Source organism: Crotalus tigris, unplaced genomic scaffold (genome assembly GCF_016545835.1).
Source record: "Crotalus tigris isolate CLP2741 ecotype Arizona unplaced genomic scaffold, ASM1654583v1 scf7180000024514.4999324561:1519799, whole genome shotgun sequence".
Taxonomy (NCBI): Eukaryota; Metazoa; Chordata; class Lepidosauria; order Squamata; family Viperidae; genus Crotalus; species Crotalus tigris.
In genome coordinates this window covers 738823-758561 of record NW_024100687.1, presented here as the reverse complement: position 1 = coordinate 758561, position 19739 = coordinate 738823, and the positions used below count along the sequence as shown (strand labels likewise).

General features: G+C 39.7%; 1 protein-coding gene across 6 annotated transcripts in view; it reads left to right on the top strand.

Moving 5' to 3' along the window:
- The window catches only part of CUX1 (cut like homeobox 1), a 372829-nt gene that overhangs the window by 247696 nt on the left and 105394 nt on the right, over positions 1 to 19739 (top strand). For 3 of the 6 annotated variants that reach the window (XM_039333964.1, XM_039333961.1, XM_039333963.1), the window contains exons 12-16: positions 1538 to 1596; positions 7212 to 7260; positions 8867 to 8966; positions 10112 to 10783; positions 15433 to 15498. In XM_039333964.1, the coding sequence (XP_039189898.1) occupies positions 1538 to 1596; positions 7212 to 7260; positions 8867 to 8966; positions 10112 to 10783; positions 15433 to 15498 (946 nt within the window). The remainder of the gene's footprint in view (positions 1 to 1537; positions 1597 to 7211; positions 7261 to 8866; positions 8967 to 10111; positions 10784 to 15432; positions 15499 to 19739) is intronic. The other 3 variants (XM_039333967.1, XM_039333965.1, XM_039333966.1) reach the window with 2 other exon arrangements.

Below are 19739 nucleotides of genomic sequence, written 5' to 3'. Positions count from 1 at the left end.
ATAGATATATGTTCCTTAGTTGGAGAAAAAACAACACAGCCTAATACTCTATCTCCAATATTTGGTTGGATATTATTAATATAAAATCCTGGTTCACAGCTGTGTGATTCCCCCCCCCCATTGGAGGAAGAGATTAAATTTGATGCAGATTGAGTGATTAAATACGAGACAAGCTAAAATCTGGAAGACTTATTAAGCTGATCTTCCTCATTCATTTTTTGTGCCCACTGTTTAGGTTAATACATCGGATGGGCTTCTTGATAAACTTTTCTTAACTGCTGCATAGGAATTTCTCCCATCCCCCTTCTGTTAATGCATCATCTGCAAGCTCATGGAGGAGTATTTTTAGACCTTGCACAGCATTAGAATCATGCCTTTTATTTTGTCTGAAAAAGAACCAAGTTGATAGTTAGAGCCAGATTGTCTCACAGCTTGAACTTTTTGTTCCACTCTGTGTTTCACTGGGTTCTTCCAGATAACTATTATGCTAATCTTTTTCCACAACTGTTGCAGGCTGTGGAAGCACTCAATCTAAATGGCTGGAGTGCACAGTTTCACGTTTGTCAAAGGCCTTACTAAGTCAGTTTTTCCAATTTCTCTTCTTCCTATGATGATAGGTATCTGCATGTTCAAAGTGGGTGGAACAACCATCAATTGCAAAAAAGACCTAGATTTGAGCAGAAGATGGTAGTTATCTTGAAGAGAGGTCAATAGATTAGACATTACAATATTGTAAAAAAAAAAAAAAAGCTCAGTCCTTATTGATGAATTCAAGAAATGTCTTACAGTGAAAGTTCTATATTGCTTAAAGCTTTGTAGGTTGAAAGCTGAATTTTAAATCTTATTTGATATCTAATTGCAACCAATACAGTTGCTTCAACACAGATGTAATGTGTGCAGCACCAGGTATCCCATTCAGCAACCTGGCTTCATTCAAGATCACCCACAGTTTTCAGATCAAGCATAAACATAGAATATAACAATAATCCATGCCTGATTAATTAAACAAGAATATAGGCACTCCAGAACACAAGAGTCATTTTGGACCATAAGTGTAAATTAGAACATACGACAAAATCTTTGCTTATTTCTTCTAAGGCAGCAAAGTCTCATTTAGAATAGGCAGATTGTCCACATCCTATGTTTGAGAACTATCCACAAACCCCAAAAGTGGTCTTGCGTTCAGGATTTCTTAGTCCCTCATTTCATCTAGACCAGGGATAGGCAACCTTGGCTCTTTTATGACTCGTGGACTTCAACTCCCAGAATTTCTGAGCTAGCCATGCTGACTTAGGAATTCTGGAAGTTGAAGTCTACGAGTCATAAAAGAGCCAAGGTTGCCTACTCCTGATCTAGACACATAGTCTCAGTGATATACAGAAATAGAGCTGATGTCATTGATAAACCACAGGAAATCAATTTGTTCATATCAGACTATAAAATAACAACAGCAACAACTATATTTATTAACTTTGTAGGAAGGCCAAAGGCAATAAGACTAATCAAAATTATTTTTCATTTCTTTATTGCCTATAAGCAACTGGAAGAAAAGTTGAAGGTGCAAGCTGACTATGATGAGGTTAAGAAAGAATTAAAGTAAGTGTATCCACCATTGAGTTGCAGCACTTTTTCTATATAAATGAAATGGTTTTGAGCTAAGACTCAACTTGTAGTCACCAAGCCAAAAGAAAAAGAAAAAAAGAAATGAAATGTTTGTCATTTAGGGCTATCAATCTGTGATACTGAAGAGGTTAAACATTATGGTACCCATACATATCACATATGCAAAGAAATTTCGAGAAATGTGTCTTGAACATTGTTTTTCAATCGCTTAATAGAATAATTGTTTTTATGAAAATATAAGAGGGCTTCTTTGAGTTCTTAATTTTAAGGTGCCCTGTATTCAAATAGAGAACATAGTGCAGGGTCCAACTGGATTGGTCACTGGGATCAAAGGTTTTGTCTTTGGAGCTTTTGGACTTGTGCTGGAGCCCACCTTCAGCCTAGAGCAGGGGTCCTCAACCTCGGGGCCATGGACCAGTATCGGGACGCGGCATGCCAGCAGTCAGTCCACACAAACAAGCAAAGCCCCATCCATGAGATGCAGGCAGCACACAAAACCACGCTCCCTCCGGTCCGCAGAAAAACCTCTCTCCATGGAACCGGTTGGGGACCTCTGGCCTAGAGAGAGGATGGGGCTCCAGCACAAGTCCAAAAGCCCAGAAGACAAAACCTCTGATCCCAATGACTGACCCAGATTGGACCCTGAGAGAACATTGTCTCCAGGTACCAGTTAAACAACCAAAATTTAACTGAATTTTAAATGTAAGATCTCTGCTGTTTTAATGTTTCATATGGCATTTTTATTAAATGATTGTGGACCACCTAGAGTCACCTTTGATTGGTTCAAAATTGGAAAAGGAGTCCGGCAAGGCTGTATACTGTCGCCCCGCCTATTTAACTTATATGCAGAGCACATCATGAGAAAGGCAGGGCTAGATGAATCAAACGTTGGAATTAAGATTGCCGGGAGAAATATCAACAACCTAAGATATGCAGATGATACCACTCTAATGGCAGAAAGTGAAGAGGAACTAAAGAGCCTCTTGATGCGGGTGAAGAAGGAGAGTGAAAAAGTAGGCTTGAAACTCAACATTAAGAAAACCAAAATCATGGCATCCGGCCCTCTCAATTCCTGGCAAATAGATGGGGAAGAAATGGAGGTAGTGACAGATTTTATTTTTCTGGGCTCAAATATCACCTCAGATGGGGGCTGCAGCCAAGAAATTAAAAGACGCTTGCTCCTGGGGAGGAAAGCTATGGCAAATCTAGACAGCATACTAAAAAGCAGAGACATCACCCTGCCAACAAAAGTGCGTATAGTCCAGGCCATGATTTTCCCAGTTGCAATGTATGGCTGTGAAAGTTGGACCATAAGAAAGGCTGAGCACAAAAGAATTGAGGCCTTTGAACTATGGTGCTGGAGAAGACTCCTGCGAGTCCCTTGGACTGCAAGGCGTTCAAACCGGTCAGTCCTAGAAGAGAGCAACCCTGACTGCTCTTTAGAAGGCCAGATCCTGAAGTTGAAACTCAAATACTTTGGCCACCTAATGAGAAGGAAGGACTCACTGGAGAAGGGCCTAATGCTGGGAAAGATTGAGGGCAATAGAAGAAGGGACGACAGAGAATGAGATGGCTGGATGGAGTCACTGAAGCAGTAGATGAGAACTTAAATGGACTCCAGAAGATGGTAGAGGACAGGAAGACCTGGAGGAACGTTGTCCATGGGGTCGCGATGGGTCGGACACGACTTCGCAATTAACAACAACAGAGTCACCTTTAACCAATGGATGGTATATAAGTGCAATAAATAATAATAAAATACTACCAAACCTGGTCTAGATTTGTGGAGACCCAAAGTTTACAGACAGACTCCAAAAAAGGGAAACTCAAAAGAAGAAAGTAACTCTCCAAGTAATTGAATAAGGATTGGATAGACCCAGTTATCATAAAATGCTGACAAATGAGTGAAATTTAAAAAGCTGGTGGAGGGGAGCCAGAGCAGACTGGGGAAACCTGGAAGCAAAGCAAATCTGTAGCCTGGCTAGAGCCTTAAAGAGGGCAACTCCCTGCTGTAATTTTTTTTGTTATAGGTCCCACTTGAACTTACCAGTTTTGTAAGCCACCTTGTGGACTTGCTTAAACTTCACATAGGCACTGTAGAAAGATCCATTAGAGTTGGTCTGCCAAGTAGAAAAGGGAAGTGCAGAAAATTGTAGGGATTCTACCACAGACAGAGGAAAGCAGAAATATTTCTTTTTGAAGTAAGCAGTATGAAATGAAGAATGCATATTTCCTAGCAGGCCTCTAAAAATAGTTTAAGGAGACCCAGATTTACTGATTTTAATTATTATAAATAAATATAAAATTCTACCATTTTACCCCTGGGGTACTCATACCATCTCTGTTCCCCTATCTATTCTTTCATATTGTACCCTTTTCATATACTGGCTTATATTCCAGTATGAAATAATGGCCATTTGTCAGCAGAAGCCCTCTGCACTGTATGTACGACAAGAGTAGTCAGGCTACGCTAAAAAAAATAAATGGATTCGTTTTTGATGTCAAAAATGAGCCATGTTCAAATACAAAGAAGGGAACACATAAACTCTCTGGGCTAATATCTCAAGATGGTTGTCCTTGAGAAAAGAAATGCCAAAGACTGATTTTATATGAAACAACTGAGTTGAAATTTATTCATTTGAAGATTTAGCACTATTTTTCAAGGATTACATCGAGACCAGTTTGCATCACACTGCATGTGTTAAATGGCTCACTGGTGCTATAATGTGTCACACCTAATAACTGTTTTGTGAATGTCCATTGTCAAGAATGTAATTATAACATATGTCTATACTATCTATCTACTTTGTGTTTTCCGCTGACCATACTGCATGAAGTTCCACCCATTTAATCTTTGTATATATTTTAATATATAATTTTTATTAAGAATTTTAAACAGAAAAAAAAACTAAGAACAACTTATACAAAGAGAAAGAAGGGGAACAAAGAAAAAGTCAAGAGTGCAAAAAGAAAAAAATAGAAAGTAGTTGCTTCCAATTTTCTTTACAGCAGGGGTATCCAACCTTGGCAATTTTAAGACTTGTGGAATTCAACTCCCAAAATTTTGGGAGTTGACGTCCACAGGTCTTAAAGTTGCCAAGGTTGGACACCCCTGCTTTACAGTATAAATCCCAATTACAAATATACTATATTACCTCTTATTCCATTATTACAAAAACAATTTCTCCTTTTTTATTATCTTTTTTCCCTAATTCAATATGTAGCTGTACATTTTTTGTTTAATGCAAAAAGTTCATAAATTTCCAGTCAGCAATGAATGTACATAGTGTTTTTTTCTTTTTTCAAATATTTTGTTCCTTAATTTAGCCATCTCTGCAAATTCCAGCATCTTCACCAACCATTCTTCCCTTGTGGATACAGTCTTTTCACTTTTGTGAATATAATAATTTTGCTGTACTTGTCATATATAAAAACAAAATTCCATGACTTTTTTTCTAGTTGTTTGTCCATCAATCCCAAAAATAAATCCTCTAGTTGTATCTGTTGTGGTTTTTGTGTCTCTTCTGACACCTCCATTTAAATCCCTTCCAAATCATCTTTAAATCTTTCTAAAAGCTCTCTCACCTTCTAAATATAATTCAGTCAAAATCTCTGCTTTTTGAAAGAAAATATTAAATAGGTTGTCCTATCTAAATGAGATTTTTTTGTGTATTTAATCTTTCAGTCAACCCCCCCCCCACTTTCTGTTCTTCTAAAAAAACATCTGTATTATCCATTTTTAATCTTGTATTAAAATGCTGCTGCAAAATATGATCACTTGCTTTCTTCTCAACAAAGTGCACCGAAATTTTCTTTGACACATTTCTTGTTCTGGCAAATCTAGAATTTATTCTATAAACTTTATCAATCTCTGTTTCAGTATCCTCCTCTTCTCAATCCAAAAAGTTTTCTAAAGCTTTAATAATCCTTTATCTAATATCTTCATCTGAGTTTTCTGGAATTGCTCTAAATCTCAAGTAGAATTCCTCCTCTCAATTTCAATATTGCCACATTATTCAGTTCTCTTTTCTAACTCTCTATACATAACATCATCTTGCTTTTTAAAATTTCCATTTTCCCATTAATATGTTTTATTTTTCCGAACATTTGTTTTGCAAAACTTCCCAGTTTCCTAACTTTTTCTTTAACCTCTTTTTCCATCTTTGCAAATTTTTCATACATTCTTTTTTGAACTGCTTCAATGTATTATCCAAAGATTATCCAACTTAGTACATATTATCTAAAACAAATTTGGTGTCATTCTCTTCTCTGCAGGTTGCTCTACCAAACCTCTCCTTCCTTCCATCCTTGCAGCTTTTCTCATTGTTGCCTATTTGATATTATAGTCTAAACATAGAAGTAACTCTGGCAGAGGAAAGAGACAAACCTCCTCTCTTTTTTTTTCTCTTTTCTCTTTCTATGTCTTTAACGCTTTCATCTCTGATGACACATTCCACAGCTTCAACCACATCACATTCCACATCTCCATAGCAACAAAATATCAGAGTCTGGATCATATTACCTTACCTTTTGTTTGGTAACATCCACCAATTTCTTCATTATTTAGATGTGAAAAGAAAGCATTCCCACAAAGGTCTGCTCCATTTGTCTAGTTTAATTCAAATTTATATAAAAGCACCACCAAAAATAAAAATAATGAAAATAAAATGTTACTGTATGCTTTGTCCATTTTAAACTTTCTTCAATCACCTGATGGTTTTTTTGCCCAAAAATCTTGAAAGTGACAAAAATGGGAATGGCTGGATCCATATAGGCTATATTGTAGCTGTGAGTGAAGATGGAATCCCACGACCCCAGCCATTTGTTTCTCTATATATTCATACAATGCACACAAAGGCATATATATTCCTGTGTCACAAGATTGTTCACAAACGCTTTTGCATGTAAGTGTGTGAGTCTATATGGTGCCACTTGGTTTTGCTGCATCAAGAATAATACAGTTGCTATTCCAAAAATTATTTTAATGTTTAATGACTCTTCTAGGTTTCATAAGAAATATCAAGCAATTATTTTGTCCTCTCACCTTGGAGCAACTGGTTATTTAAATGAAAAAAAAAATCTCCTTTGAAAGCCTGCAATGTGTTGGGCTATGGAAATAATTTGTGTGTACTGTAGATTTCTTGATAAGCAAGCTAGTATATTTTACATATACTTCACATTTAACATTCATTTATGAGGATGGTGGTTGTTTGTGTTGGTATTTTCCCATTTTATTATGACTGTGTTCCCTCTTTCCCTACAAGCAACATACATATAAATTTATATTGTTTCTGACAGTTTAAAATGTTATATCCTTATTAACCTTTAAATTTATGTTGCAAATGAGCCTGGCGGAATCTCACTGTGCAGTGATTTAGGGGACATTTGAGAGGATGCTTTTCTCTGATAACTAGCATTAGTACTTATTCTGTATTCATTATCAGATTATATGATTCCAAAGAAAAGTTGTTGAAGTTATCACTTAGGATGTTCCTGGAGAGCCAAAAATTACAGTGTTGATGCCCTTTAGTAAAGCTGTTAAGAAAGGACGGAGTGGAAAATAACTCTTCTCTTTTTCCACTTTGCAGCATCTTGAAGTCCATGGAGTTTGCGCCATCTGACGGCTCAAGCATCCAGGTAATTCATTCAATTTTCTGGTAGAGCAGAGCTGGATAAATTTTTTTGAATGTTCACTTGGATTGAAAACTTACTATTCAAATGTAGCAAGAGCTTGTAGTAATTGTGAGTGATCATAGCTGTTGTTCTTCTTTTACGGAAAAATCTTACATTTTCTGTTAGCTGGCTGCTGGGTTGTTTTTTTTTCCTGGTGTTGGCTATTGGTATGTTTAAACTGCCCAGCATTTCTTTGAATTGAGATGGGCAGCTAATAAATTTAATAAATAAAGATTACAGAGGAAAATAATACAGAAATAAATACAAGAATTGAAGTGGGAACTTGTGGTCTAGAACTTGTGGTCTAACCCTAAACCAAAGCTCCTTCAATGACCGTGGGTTTATAAGATGATCAGACACAATAATAACTCAATTGTCCCATGTACTTTAACTTATGAAACTTGGGCTCACTGATTCTTCCCATGAGTAGGACAGTAGCACACCAACTGGTAAGGATTTGATCATCATTACACGCTATTTGTGGAAGGATTCAACAGGCACCTGCCTATCTATACCTAGTTTATTGTCACTTGCAAACCATGCAAGATGTATGAGGATGATTAGAATGATTAGAATTACCCAAATAGATAATTGAAAAGTTGTGATCAAGATGAACTTTTGGGAGTCTTAAGATATTAATGCAGATGACAAATGAGCTGTACTTTTCTACTTTGTCCACTAACACAATTATCTCCACTGTTGTATGAGCATTGAGCTGATAATTACATGAATAATAATTAACAAAGCCAAACCATTTACAATGTAAGCACCGTTTATATTGACTCCAGTTTCTCTTAAATATCAGTTTCAGAGAGAAATAGGGATTGGCAATTTGAACCATCTCCCTGATCTGAACAGTACAACAGTTTTCCTGGTGTGGCATCTCATTCTGCTCGGATCATAACTCCCAGAATTATCTCACTACATTGAAAATTCCACAAATTCATCTCAACACACTTCAAGGGTGTCAGATTTTCCAAATTGACTTCATTCTCATTACTAGTATGTTGTTCTAAAAGCAGCAACTAGAACTCTAAGTTTAAATCCTAAATGCACATGTGAACTAAATTAAATCTTGTGCAAAAAATGAAGTATCCCCAACGTTCCTTGCTGTGTATTCCTTTCATTGAATCATAGGTTACAAATTGGAGTCCAGCATCTTTAGTGCACACTTAGTGGTTTTGATGATTGAGAGGAAGGAAGGAAGGAAGGAAGGAAGGAAGGAAGGAAGGAAGGAAGGAAGGAAGGAAGGAAGGAAAGGAAGGAAGGAAGGAGAAAGGAACGGCTTTGGTTACTACTTTCAGATCTCTTTCATACAAGTTACCTCTTTCATACAATCTGAAACATAATGTTGCAAGGAAGATAACCCCTGATATTGCTGTGTCTAAAGACAAGCAGGTGTAAAAAATGATTTAGTGAAGCATTTAAACAGTCTCTACAGCCACTAAGCAAAGCAGTGAAGTGCCATAGGCTAGAATCTGCACTCTTTTGAATTCCCACCCTATTGTCCCGGGACAAAAACCTGAACCAGTTCCCATGTTTTCTCTTTATTCTCTCTACATATTCATAGGATGCTGCATCAAAACCACTGGAGGTCTTATTGCTGGAGAAAAACCGCCTGCTACAGTCAGAAAATGCCACGTTGCGGATCACAAACAGTGACCTGAGCGGTAAGTGGATGGGAGAAAAATAGGTAATTATTATTTAGGTTGTGCTTGCTCTGGGGAGATGAGGATGTGGAAAGGGAAGGGGATGTGAAACCAAGGCCAGAGCGATGACAGAAAGATGAATGGTGAGCAAGGATCTTGTCTTATGTTGGAGTCCCTGCTTATACCTATAGATAATAGACTAAGGCTCGGAGCCCTTAGAAAAATGGTAAAGGTGAAGAAGGAGAAATGTTCTCATATGTTGTGATGAGCAGCATTGGAGCCTGCCTTCCCTTTCAATTGTTTAGTCTCACCGTGACATTCTTTCCCATGCACACTTCTCCCAAAACATAGGTTGGTGTTTCAAAGAGATCCTGTCTTGTTTTCATAGCTGATTCATTCACTCGAATCGTTGACCTCCTTTATTTCCATTAGCGGTGAATTTTGGCTTCATTTGGCTGCTTATGTGTTTTGTTTGGAAGGGATGCTTTGCATGCCATAAATGAACAATACAACTGGGGTCTTCAAATAAATAGAATTTCCTGGAGGTTTTTTTTTCCAATTAAGGTTTCTAGAGCTGGTGCCTAATGTGTCAATGGGCAGTTGGGTGATTGCTGCCTTGTGGGTAGTTTCTGTGTTTCTTCTGTGGCTTCCTTTGAGCAGTGGTTTCTATGTCTTGTGTATGTTTCATCTAGCCTTGATAAATGTTTGCTGCATTTGGGCTCAAACAAGGTCTGTTCTTATGTGGAGGGTGGGGGTGTATTGGAACAACTGAAATGTGCAAGGAACCAAAGTAATGTTTGTGTGTGCGTCAATGAATTTTAAACCAAAACAAAAGAATTATGTAACTGCACTTCATGTCATTGTTCTACTGCTAATATTTGGAAGGGGGAATTCTCCAGGCTGCAACATACAAGAAAGGTGCAAACATGAAATGCATGTTGTTTGTCTTGGGGGCCTTGTTTGGCTTATTAAAATTAAAAGAAACAAACAAACAAAACAAAAACAAAAACCCAAACCACTTTCTTCATTGGCCCTTATTTCAAGAACAAAACAAAACGCAACCTGCACTATTTTTCCCTTTTGTGGGGCAAGCTCTGCATTTTGGTCTTGGTTTCCCCCCTTCTTTTTGATCCCCCATAATGCATTATGTTTGACCTTCCTTGTAGGGTCAGCCAGGAGAAAAGGGAAAGACCAGCCTGAGAGTCAGCGTCCTGCAACCTTGCCGGCCTCCCCTCCTCCTCAGTTGCCCCGCAATGCAGGGGAGCAGGCTTCCAATACTAATGGTACACACCAGTTCTCACCAACGGGTTTAAGTCAAGACTTTTTCAGCTCATCCTTGGCAAGCTCCAGCTTACCCCTGGCTTCTACAGGAAAATTTGCACTAAACTCTCTCCTCCAGCGCCAACTTATGCAGTCCTTCTACACCAAGGCCATGCAGGAAGCGGGAAGCACAAGCATGATTTTTTCAGTAGGTCCCTACAGCACAAACTCCATATCTTCCCAAAGTCCCTTGCAACAAAGCCCAGATGTCAATGGCATGGCCCCGTCACCCAACCAATCAGAAAGCACCGGCAGCACCTCAGAAGGTGAGGAGATAGACACAGCTGAAATTGCACGTCAGGTCAAAGAGCAATTGATCAAGCACAATATCGGACAGCGGATCTTTGGACACTACGTCTTGGGACTTTCTCAAGGATCTGTGAGTGAGATTCTGGCTCGACCTAAACCATGGAACAAGCTGACCGTGAGAGGCAAGGAGCCATTCCATAAAATGAAGCAGTTCCTTTCTGATGAGCAGAACATCTTGGCTTTGCGCAGCATCCAAGGCAGGCAGAGAGGTGAGTGAGGAGGCAATGGCCTCCATCTTCTCTTTTGGCATCTATGTTTGTCTAGATAGGAGACACTGTCAAAAGAGAATGGTGTGTGTGTGTGTGTGTGTGTGTGTGTGTTTGTTTAAGTTGTCTGCTTGGTGTTCAATATATAATGTGGAAAGAATAGAGAAGGCCTTGCTAGGAATCAAGCTGAAATAGCAGAGTAAAACATAGGTATCTAAGGATTGTGCTCCATCTCCATAGGAATGGATGTGAACTGCAAAAAAGACAAAAATACCACTGTGCAGCTTGTGTTCATTTCTGTGGGGCTGACCTTGGAGATGGATTCCAATGGGCTACAATCTGTGTAAGCTGATTGATAGTATACCTCTTAAACCAGAGGTCCCCAACCTTTTGGGCACCAGGGGCCAGTTCTGTGGAGAGAAGTTTTTCCACAGACTATAGAGTTCGTGGTTTTGTGTGCTGCCTGCATCCCGCAGATGGGGCTTTGCTTGTTTATGCGGACCAGTTGCAGGCATGCCATGGCCCGGTACCGGTCCACCGATCAAGGGTTGGGGACCCCTGTCTTAAACTATCTCTCATGCATTGGGCAGCAATGAAAGGAGAGCTGATTTTTTTTAAAGTTTAGCTTTGTAGGAAACTTTATCTACCTTGCCTGATCAAACCATAGTAGGGTAGGTTTTATCATTACATGATCCCTCTTAATTTTGGTTTGTTAAGCATACATTACAGGAGAGTTTTTTTAAAAGTGAAAGTAGCGCTAGGACCACTTGACATTCTTTTGGCAAATCTCACTTGATTGCCAATGGAAAACACAGTAATATTTGAAATTAATTCTAATAATCGATGGCTAATATATTTCACCATCTTTATAGCAGCTACAGGGGATCTCCTGAGTATTTGTAAATTTAGCCCTCTTGCCTATAAGCCATCAGGTCCATTGGGCTGCTAGACTCAGAACAATTTATTATGGTCCCTTGTTATTGGGGCCATGCAAATTCATATATGACAAAAGCAGCTAGTGGGTAGTCTGGCTGGCTGGGGAGATGGGTATAACAGTATAGCAGACATGTCAAACACAAGGTCCGGGGGCTGGATGCGGCCCGCGAAGTGGTTTCATGTGGCCCGTGAAGCCATCCTGGAAACAGTGAGGGAACGGCTCCTGTTGCCTTGGCCCTGGCCCAGGCCAGCTGGGAGCCAATGTACAATTTTGTGATGGCCATCTTGGCACTTGCCCCAGTGGACCATGCCTTGGCACTTGCCCCAGTCCCACCCCCTTCTGCCAGAGACCCTCACATCTGTCCCACTCCTGCCCAGGCCCCCATAGGCATCCTTAAGACAAATGATGTAGAACTGGGCACGCCCACCCAGTAGGCCACACCCACTCCATCCACGCCCACCCAGTAGGCTGCACCCATTCTGGCCACACCCACCTGGGTCCCCCAGGGCAACCGCAATGCTGATGCGGCCCTCAGTGAAATTGAGTTTGACACCCCTGCAGTACAAGGAAGAAGCAGGCCAGATAAAAAGTCTCATTGAGCGTTTTTAATGGAATTAGAAGTTGCCTGTGGAATACAGAGATGAAATAGGGATTTATTCTGTCCAAGCGTTATTTCTCTTTAACCGCTCCAGCCCCATTCTTTTGAAACAAAACTTTTGCAGAAACAAAACTTCTCCAAGAAACATATTTAACTGCTTTTAAGTATCCTAGGATGGAAGGCATTTCCAGCCTTTTCTTCTAAGCAGGCCACCATCACTGAAAGCATGATCCCTCAAAACCATGTCCACAGACTTTAGATTTAAGTAAATTTTTATTTGCATGTTTTCACCAAAAAATCAAATGACCAGTCTCTTGTGAGATTGCAAACGTTTTTGTAATCTCAACATATATGTAAAGCAAAGGAAGGCAGAAGGTCCCAAAATCCTCAGTTGAAAGTAGCTTAGGTAGCAGTTTGGGGAAAAATTTGGGACGGCTTCTGTGAATCTTCTTCATCTTTTAAGATCAAAAGTTCACCTATACTCCAGATATACATTTGGGAGATGCCCTTTATTAGAATTATTTACCATATGCTTTATTTACTTTAAAATATTAACTCTATATCCTATCCAGTTATCAGTGTTGTCTGACAATTTGCAGTAAAACAGAAAAAAAAATGATACCTTGGGAAGGTACAAAACGCAAACTGTGAAATAGATTCTGGCAGTATATCAGTTTGATAGGCACAGTGAAACCATCATGAACTGACAATAGAAGAAAAGTGCATAGATAGTCCTTGTTTAGCGATTGCATTGTACAGCAACCATTTGTAGTTACAATAGTGATGAAAAAGTAACTTTGCAAGCAGTCCCCACATTTACCGATACTACCTTTGCAGATCTGGAAAGGAAAGGAAAGCTTGAAGTAAGATCGAAGTTACACTTAGCAACCACTTCACTTAACAACTGAGTTGACCATCCCAGCTGTGATTGCTTTATACCTGTAATGTAAAGACTTTTAAAAACACAGCTTTTGAGATTCAGTAGCTTGGGACTATGAAGTGTATGTATCAGTGGAACAGGTGGGGCTGGGCTTTGAAACACAGACCTGATGCGAATGCAGCAGCACCATTTATTTGCTGTACGATCATAGAAAGAGGAGAGAGAAGAGAGTGAGATGTCAGCTCCATTCCACTTGTAAAATTAGTGTTCCTTTACAGAAGAATTGCATGATGTCTCAATCATACCTTCAAAAATATTACTAGGGCATCAAATCTTGTGGGTTTTCCTTGGATTCAGAAATGTCCTCATTAGCAGTAACCACTTATACGGCTCAGAGGTTCTGCAGTAAATGTTAAACATAGCACAAGGTTGAAACTGGTCAGGTTTCACACTGTCTTATAAGATAACATTTAAGATCAAACTATATAATTCTGAAGGGCAGAAGGGTTCATAAGCAGGAATTGCCAGGTTACTATTCAAGGATGGGGTTTGCAGAGGGGCAGAAAGAATGCTGGTTGTACATGCTGCAAACTGGAGCATTCCTATTTTATTAAGGAATATAAAATGGCTGTATATTTTTTAACAGTCTCTGAAGTTTGATATGGCATAAGACCTCATCCAAGGATGGGAAATGTTGGAAATACATTCCATAGAGGAAGTAGGAGAGCTGCTTTTTTCTCCATTAAAATGTCCTCCGTGGTCCCTGTAGAGGCAAACAGGCAGGCAACACTCAACTCTAGCTGTTATCTTTTCTCTATAACTGTGAGAACTAAAAATATGAATTCTTAGCCATATACATTTTCTCATACAGTGCACTGTTAACACAGTAGCCAATGAGAGCCCAGTTACATGCACCTGAACACACAAAGGTTATGCACAATTGTCTAGCACTTACAATAATATATGAGTGCCTCTGTGCGAAGGGCATTTACTATATTCTCTATCCTCTCATTCTTGTATGGGACCTGGGGGATTGAAGTGAAGAGCCAGTTATTCCCTACTTAGCTCCCTGTCAGAATATGTGATATGTCCAAAATTCTGATACTCATAATTTAAAATAAGGTAACAATATATCACATTGTTGTTTTTTAAAAAAATCACTATGTTTAGCAGTGGTCCCCAAACTTTTTGGCTTGGTGGCCCGGCTGGGAGGAATGGGGAACTGGCTGCTTGAGCGGAGGGCCCATGCACACGTGCAGCATGAATCACGCAAGCAGCAGGCCGGCATGCATGTGCATGCACATGCAGCTCAACTAATTGAGCTGCGCCTATACCAGACTGCCAGTCACATGGCCTGGTTCTCCTTTCCCCCCAGCCATGCAAGCTGAGAGAACACACACGTGCGTGCCCCGCGACCCACCACTTGTCCGAGTCGAGCTATGCATGCGCATGCATGCTGGCCCGTGGTTTGCGTGGCCTGATTGCAAATAGACCATGGTCTGGTAGTGGGCCACGGCCCGGGGATTGGGGACCTGTGATGTATAGAATAAAGATCATGATAGTCAACCACTTCCCGCCCACTTTTTATTTTCATAAGATGCTAACTGGTATGGTTGGCTTGTTCCTTATTATTATTATATTACATGATACTTTGGATATTCACTTTGGAACAAACCTCCTTGCTGGTGTTTGTATGAAATAATATTGCAAATGGAAATTTCCCATTCCTGATTCCTAAAGCGGAATTGCTTGTCTTTCTAAGCAATATGATTTCATTTGGAAGAGAAGCTTTAAAGAGAATAGGAATTTGAGGAGGTGTTGTGTGCTTTTTTGAAGCAGAGTTTCCCTCGATTGCTAAAAAGTGTTTATAGCATCTTGCAGCATGTTCCTTTCCTTGGGGTCATCCACTCTTGTAAGAATTACTGACCCATCTCTGTCTTTTTATACCTTTCAGATGTTTATTTATATCTTTCTAATCTTCTTTTGATGCATAGCTATAATCTTTATTAACCAGTAGTCTGCCTTGCTTCCTTTTTCAAACTAGCTAGGCCTAAAAGATTTGCGAGCTGCTTGATTTCACTGCTGCCCTTGCTCACTATCCACTCCCTCCCTCTCTCCTTCCCTCCCTCCCTAACCCCTATAAATATTAGGCAGTTCTTGTTTCATCTCACAGCCCAAAGTTATAAGAAGAACCACCCCCTGATTGTTTTGTTCTTACCCAACTTGTTTTTCAACAGAGAATCCAGGCCAGAACCTGAGCAGGCTATTTCAGGAAGTACCGAAACGAAGAAATGGGTCAGAAGGTACGTCACAGGCAGGTGTTTCTCTTTGCGGTTGATCTTTGGGAAGTGAAGTATGCTTAGTTGTGTGTCGTCTTAATTGTTGTTGTTATAAACACAAAGGGATGCAGTTTGATTCTGGCCTGGAATCTGAGAGAAAAACAGACAGTGGGCCCTGTGCAGCTGTAACATGGACTCCATGCAAGCTATGTTTGAAATCACTTCCTCCCTCCTATTCCTCTCCAGATTAGTTCCATAGCCCATTGTTCCCTGCATTAGCAGGGTTTCACGTTACAAGTAGACCAAACCGTGCTTTGTGCTAACCAAAGTTATCCTGAGAATCAGTGCTTGAAGCAATTATAGATCTACAAACTCTTTTTCTGGGGTCAACCCTGATTAGCATCTACATGGTGCCAGTGCACAGATAATATAAAATCAGGTTGATGCTGGATAAGGAAAAGAGGAAGAGGAATGGTAAATGATGCTTGGCAAAGAGTCAATGCTACATCTGTACTGGTGCAGTAAGTATAAAACAAACCATGGGTTAGCATCAAGGTCACTCATCCCCTCTTTTCTCTTCTTCTAAGTCTACTGCTGTACTAACCTGGCTCCTTCAAGTAAACTGTGTCTCACTCAGGCAAAGCTGGACTCCCCTACTGTTAATCCCACTAGTTTTCTATGTGCTTACTCCAAGGAGCTCAGATCAATAAAATGGGAATAATCCCATTTTATAAGAGTACAAGTGACTAAGTGGGCACATGGTAAGTTTCATGGCAGAACCATTGGTTCAAGTCTGACGTGTGGCCCATCATATCATACTGGCTTTTGTAGCCTTTGTTTCTTCTTGGTGTTTGAGGTTCACAGTCAAAAGCGATATTGATATGAAAAGTGTTTTGTGTGGTATGTGTGTAGAATTGACTCTGCTATGAATCTTAAACAATGCAAGTTATGTTTGTTTCTTCTGTAGAAGCGCATAGAGAGATGCAAGGCCATTTCAGCTAGATATAATGTTATTTGATACCAAATGATTCTAAAATACCATCAAAGTTTTGAGAACTTGAGACAGTAAAGAAAGAATGAAGTAGAATATTCTCTATGCTGAAAATGCTTCCTGATCAAAAACCACCTGAATAAAATAGGACCTAATTCAGCATTCAAACAATGTAGCATAAAGTGGGTAGAATGTGGCTAGTTTTGAACCAAGTATGGTTCATAGCTCTGCAATTAACTCCCATTGGTGGCTTTAAGAAAGTTGTTTGTGCTCATAGATTTAGACCTGTTCTCTATATTCAGAATGGCCTATAACCGAGTTTTGCATGTGTAGAATCACTTCACTAATAATGTAAAAACCTTTATTTGGTTGGCTGTGGGATTGATTCTTTAAAAGAGGAAAATAAAGCTATAATCATGATTCTATCTATTTTGCAAGATCAGTTAAACTTCTGAGCAAATCTGTTTTACATTGCAGTGTACAATTTGCTTCAGGATCTGGGCTAAAATGAATAGAATTAGAGCTGGAACTAGAATTAGAATACATTATTTTGGCCAAGTGTGATTAGACATACAGTGAATTTGTCTCTGGTGCAGAAGTTCTCAGTGTACATGCAAAGCAACAGAATAATGATAATCATAATAATATCAATAAGAAGGGAGTAAAGAAGATAACAAGGAGAATAAATAATAATACTACAATCATACTACATGGGTAAATACACATAGACATTTGACAGGACTGTGAGAATTAAGTTCAGAAGAGTGAGGGCACAAGGGAAAAAACTGTCCCTGTGTCTAGTTATTTTGGCCTGAAATGCCCTATAGCACCATCCCAAGGAGAGAAGTTGAAACAATCTATGTCCAGGATGTTTAGGAGTCTGCATATAACTTCTCAGCCCACTTTCTGACTTGCGCAATATATAGGACTTCTATGGAGAACAGGCTGCACTTGTTCTTTCTGCAGGCTTAATTATCCATTGGAGTATGTGCCTGTCCTGTTTGCTTGGTATACCAAACTAGACAGTTATAGAGGTACAAATGATAGACTCAATAATCCCTCTGTAAAATTGTATCAACAGCTCCTGGAGCTATTTGAACTTCCTGAGTTGATACAGGAAGAGCATTCTTTGTTGTGCCTTTTTAATGATGGTTCTAATGCTAGGTGTCCATTTCAAGTCCTGGGAGATTATAGATTCAAAAAACTGAAGTGCTCTACTGCTGATACTCTGCTGTGGAACATAGTAGGAGTGGTAAAATCCCATCTATATGCAGAGTTATCACCGTCTCAGATGAGGCGAATTGCCTTTGTATCATCTGCAAATTTCAGTACTTCAACAGAGGCTTCTCTTGGGGTGCAGTCATTGGCATATGAAGAGGGGCGCCTGTGCTAATTGCCTGGGTACCAGATGCAATTTTCCCTAGCTCCACCTTCTGCTTCCTATCTGTCAAAAAGCCAATGATCCATCTACAAATATGAAATGAAACGAATTACTGCTCAAAGTCCATTTTTTCAGATATGAATTTTCAACCTTGTCCTTCCTTGGATCCTTAAAGAAGCTGCATTTATTATGGGGCTGACATGGTAGCCATCTCAGTTAAGGAGGCAGCAGCAGGTAGAACAACACACACTCACACCATATCACTCTCTTCTTGATGCTTTCTTAACTCGTGTTAAGGAGTTAACATATTAACACCAGTTTTCCTAAGAATGTGCACCTACCATGCACATACCCCCCCCCCAAAGCATGACTTTGACTATGTATCTACAGATACATTGACTGCACAACATCAAATCCAAAGGACCAAACCATCTTTCCCACTTTGGATTGGAATACTGCATAGATCTACTGATGACCCATCCATGGCTTTTTGCAACTATCTTCCTTTCTTGGTATGAAACAAGAAAACATGCTACAATGTTACATTTCTTTCTCTAGCTTGTTTCAAGGCTGAACAATACTAAAAATCTTTATTTTGCACAGTACAGAGAGGTTTAGCTGAAGAAGCCATTGATGGCTCATTAGCAACACCTGATCACTGAATATTCAGTAAATATTTGCCAGCCAGGTAATTCGCTTGATATGTGAACATGATCTGTATTTTATACACCCACTTTTTCCTACATGAGCTGACATGAGTGTTTAGATTAGGGATAAAGAATCGGAGACTCCCCAGATGTTATTCCATTGCATTTTTTTATTTTTAAATTCAGCAGGTGTGACATTTTTAATCTGCAGCTTTTAAATTCAGCTTTTAGCAGAACTGCTTTCTATATTCAGCCTTTTCAGGGCCTGCCAAAAAGCCAGTAGAGACAGGGCCAATCTAATCTCTGAGGGGAATGATAGTCTAAAGGGCAGAAAAGATTTTCCTTCTGGGCCCTGTCAGCTGATGGTCTCCAAAGATGCCCTTCCTCCATTTTGGATGTACTTTCCACAAAACTGAAAGATTAATAATAAAAATAAGTAATATAAGAGTGATAATACAGTGGGCTACTTAAAAGGATAGAGCACAAATTCCCCCCCCCCCCAAAAGAGGAACAGCATCAGCGGGGCACTGGACTACCACATAAAGTATGCATGTGCAGGCTGTGGCCAACTGCTAGGCTGCGGCCTATTTGGACTTGGGACATGGAGACGGTGGGTGAGGGCGTGTGCGCACCTCCATTTGTGCAAGTGGCGGGTGCGTGTGCTCGTGTGTAACTATTCCTCCTCCTCCCCCCACCGGTCCGCAAAGCCAGAAAGGTTGGGGATCGCTGTACTAGGTCATCCAAGGGCTGCTAATGGTAGAAGGACAGCCTCAAGATCTCCCCTTCTCCCCTGATAGGGTTCTCAGTCTGTAAAGGAGAATTGGGCAGGATAATCTTTTAGATGTAAGGCACCTTTAATGGACTGTTCTTAAACAGCCATGAGATGGTGTACTAAGGTCTGGTGGAATGAAGCCGTTTAAATACTAGGGGAAATAAGTGATATAAATTCTTACATTATTAAACAAAATGAAGTCACCATCGTGCCTGCTAGCACTATTTCAGATTTTTCTTAAACTCAGGATAATTGCCTTAAATATTAAGAGCTGGGTAATGAAGGCACATAGGAATTTGGAATTTTTAAACACATTCCCTCTTTTATGTTCGGTGGCTTGTTTTAATTAAGAAATGATAAAACAAGGAGTTGACTAACTTCTGGTGGGAAATTAGTTTCTCTGATGATTGCAAAAAGTGTTATGATTGTCCTTCTGCCTCCCTCTCCCTTAAAGGCTGCTGTTTCCGCAGGCTG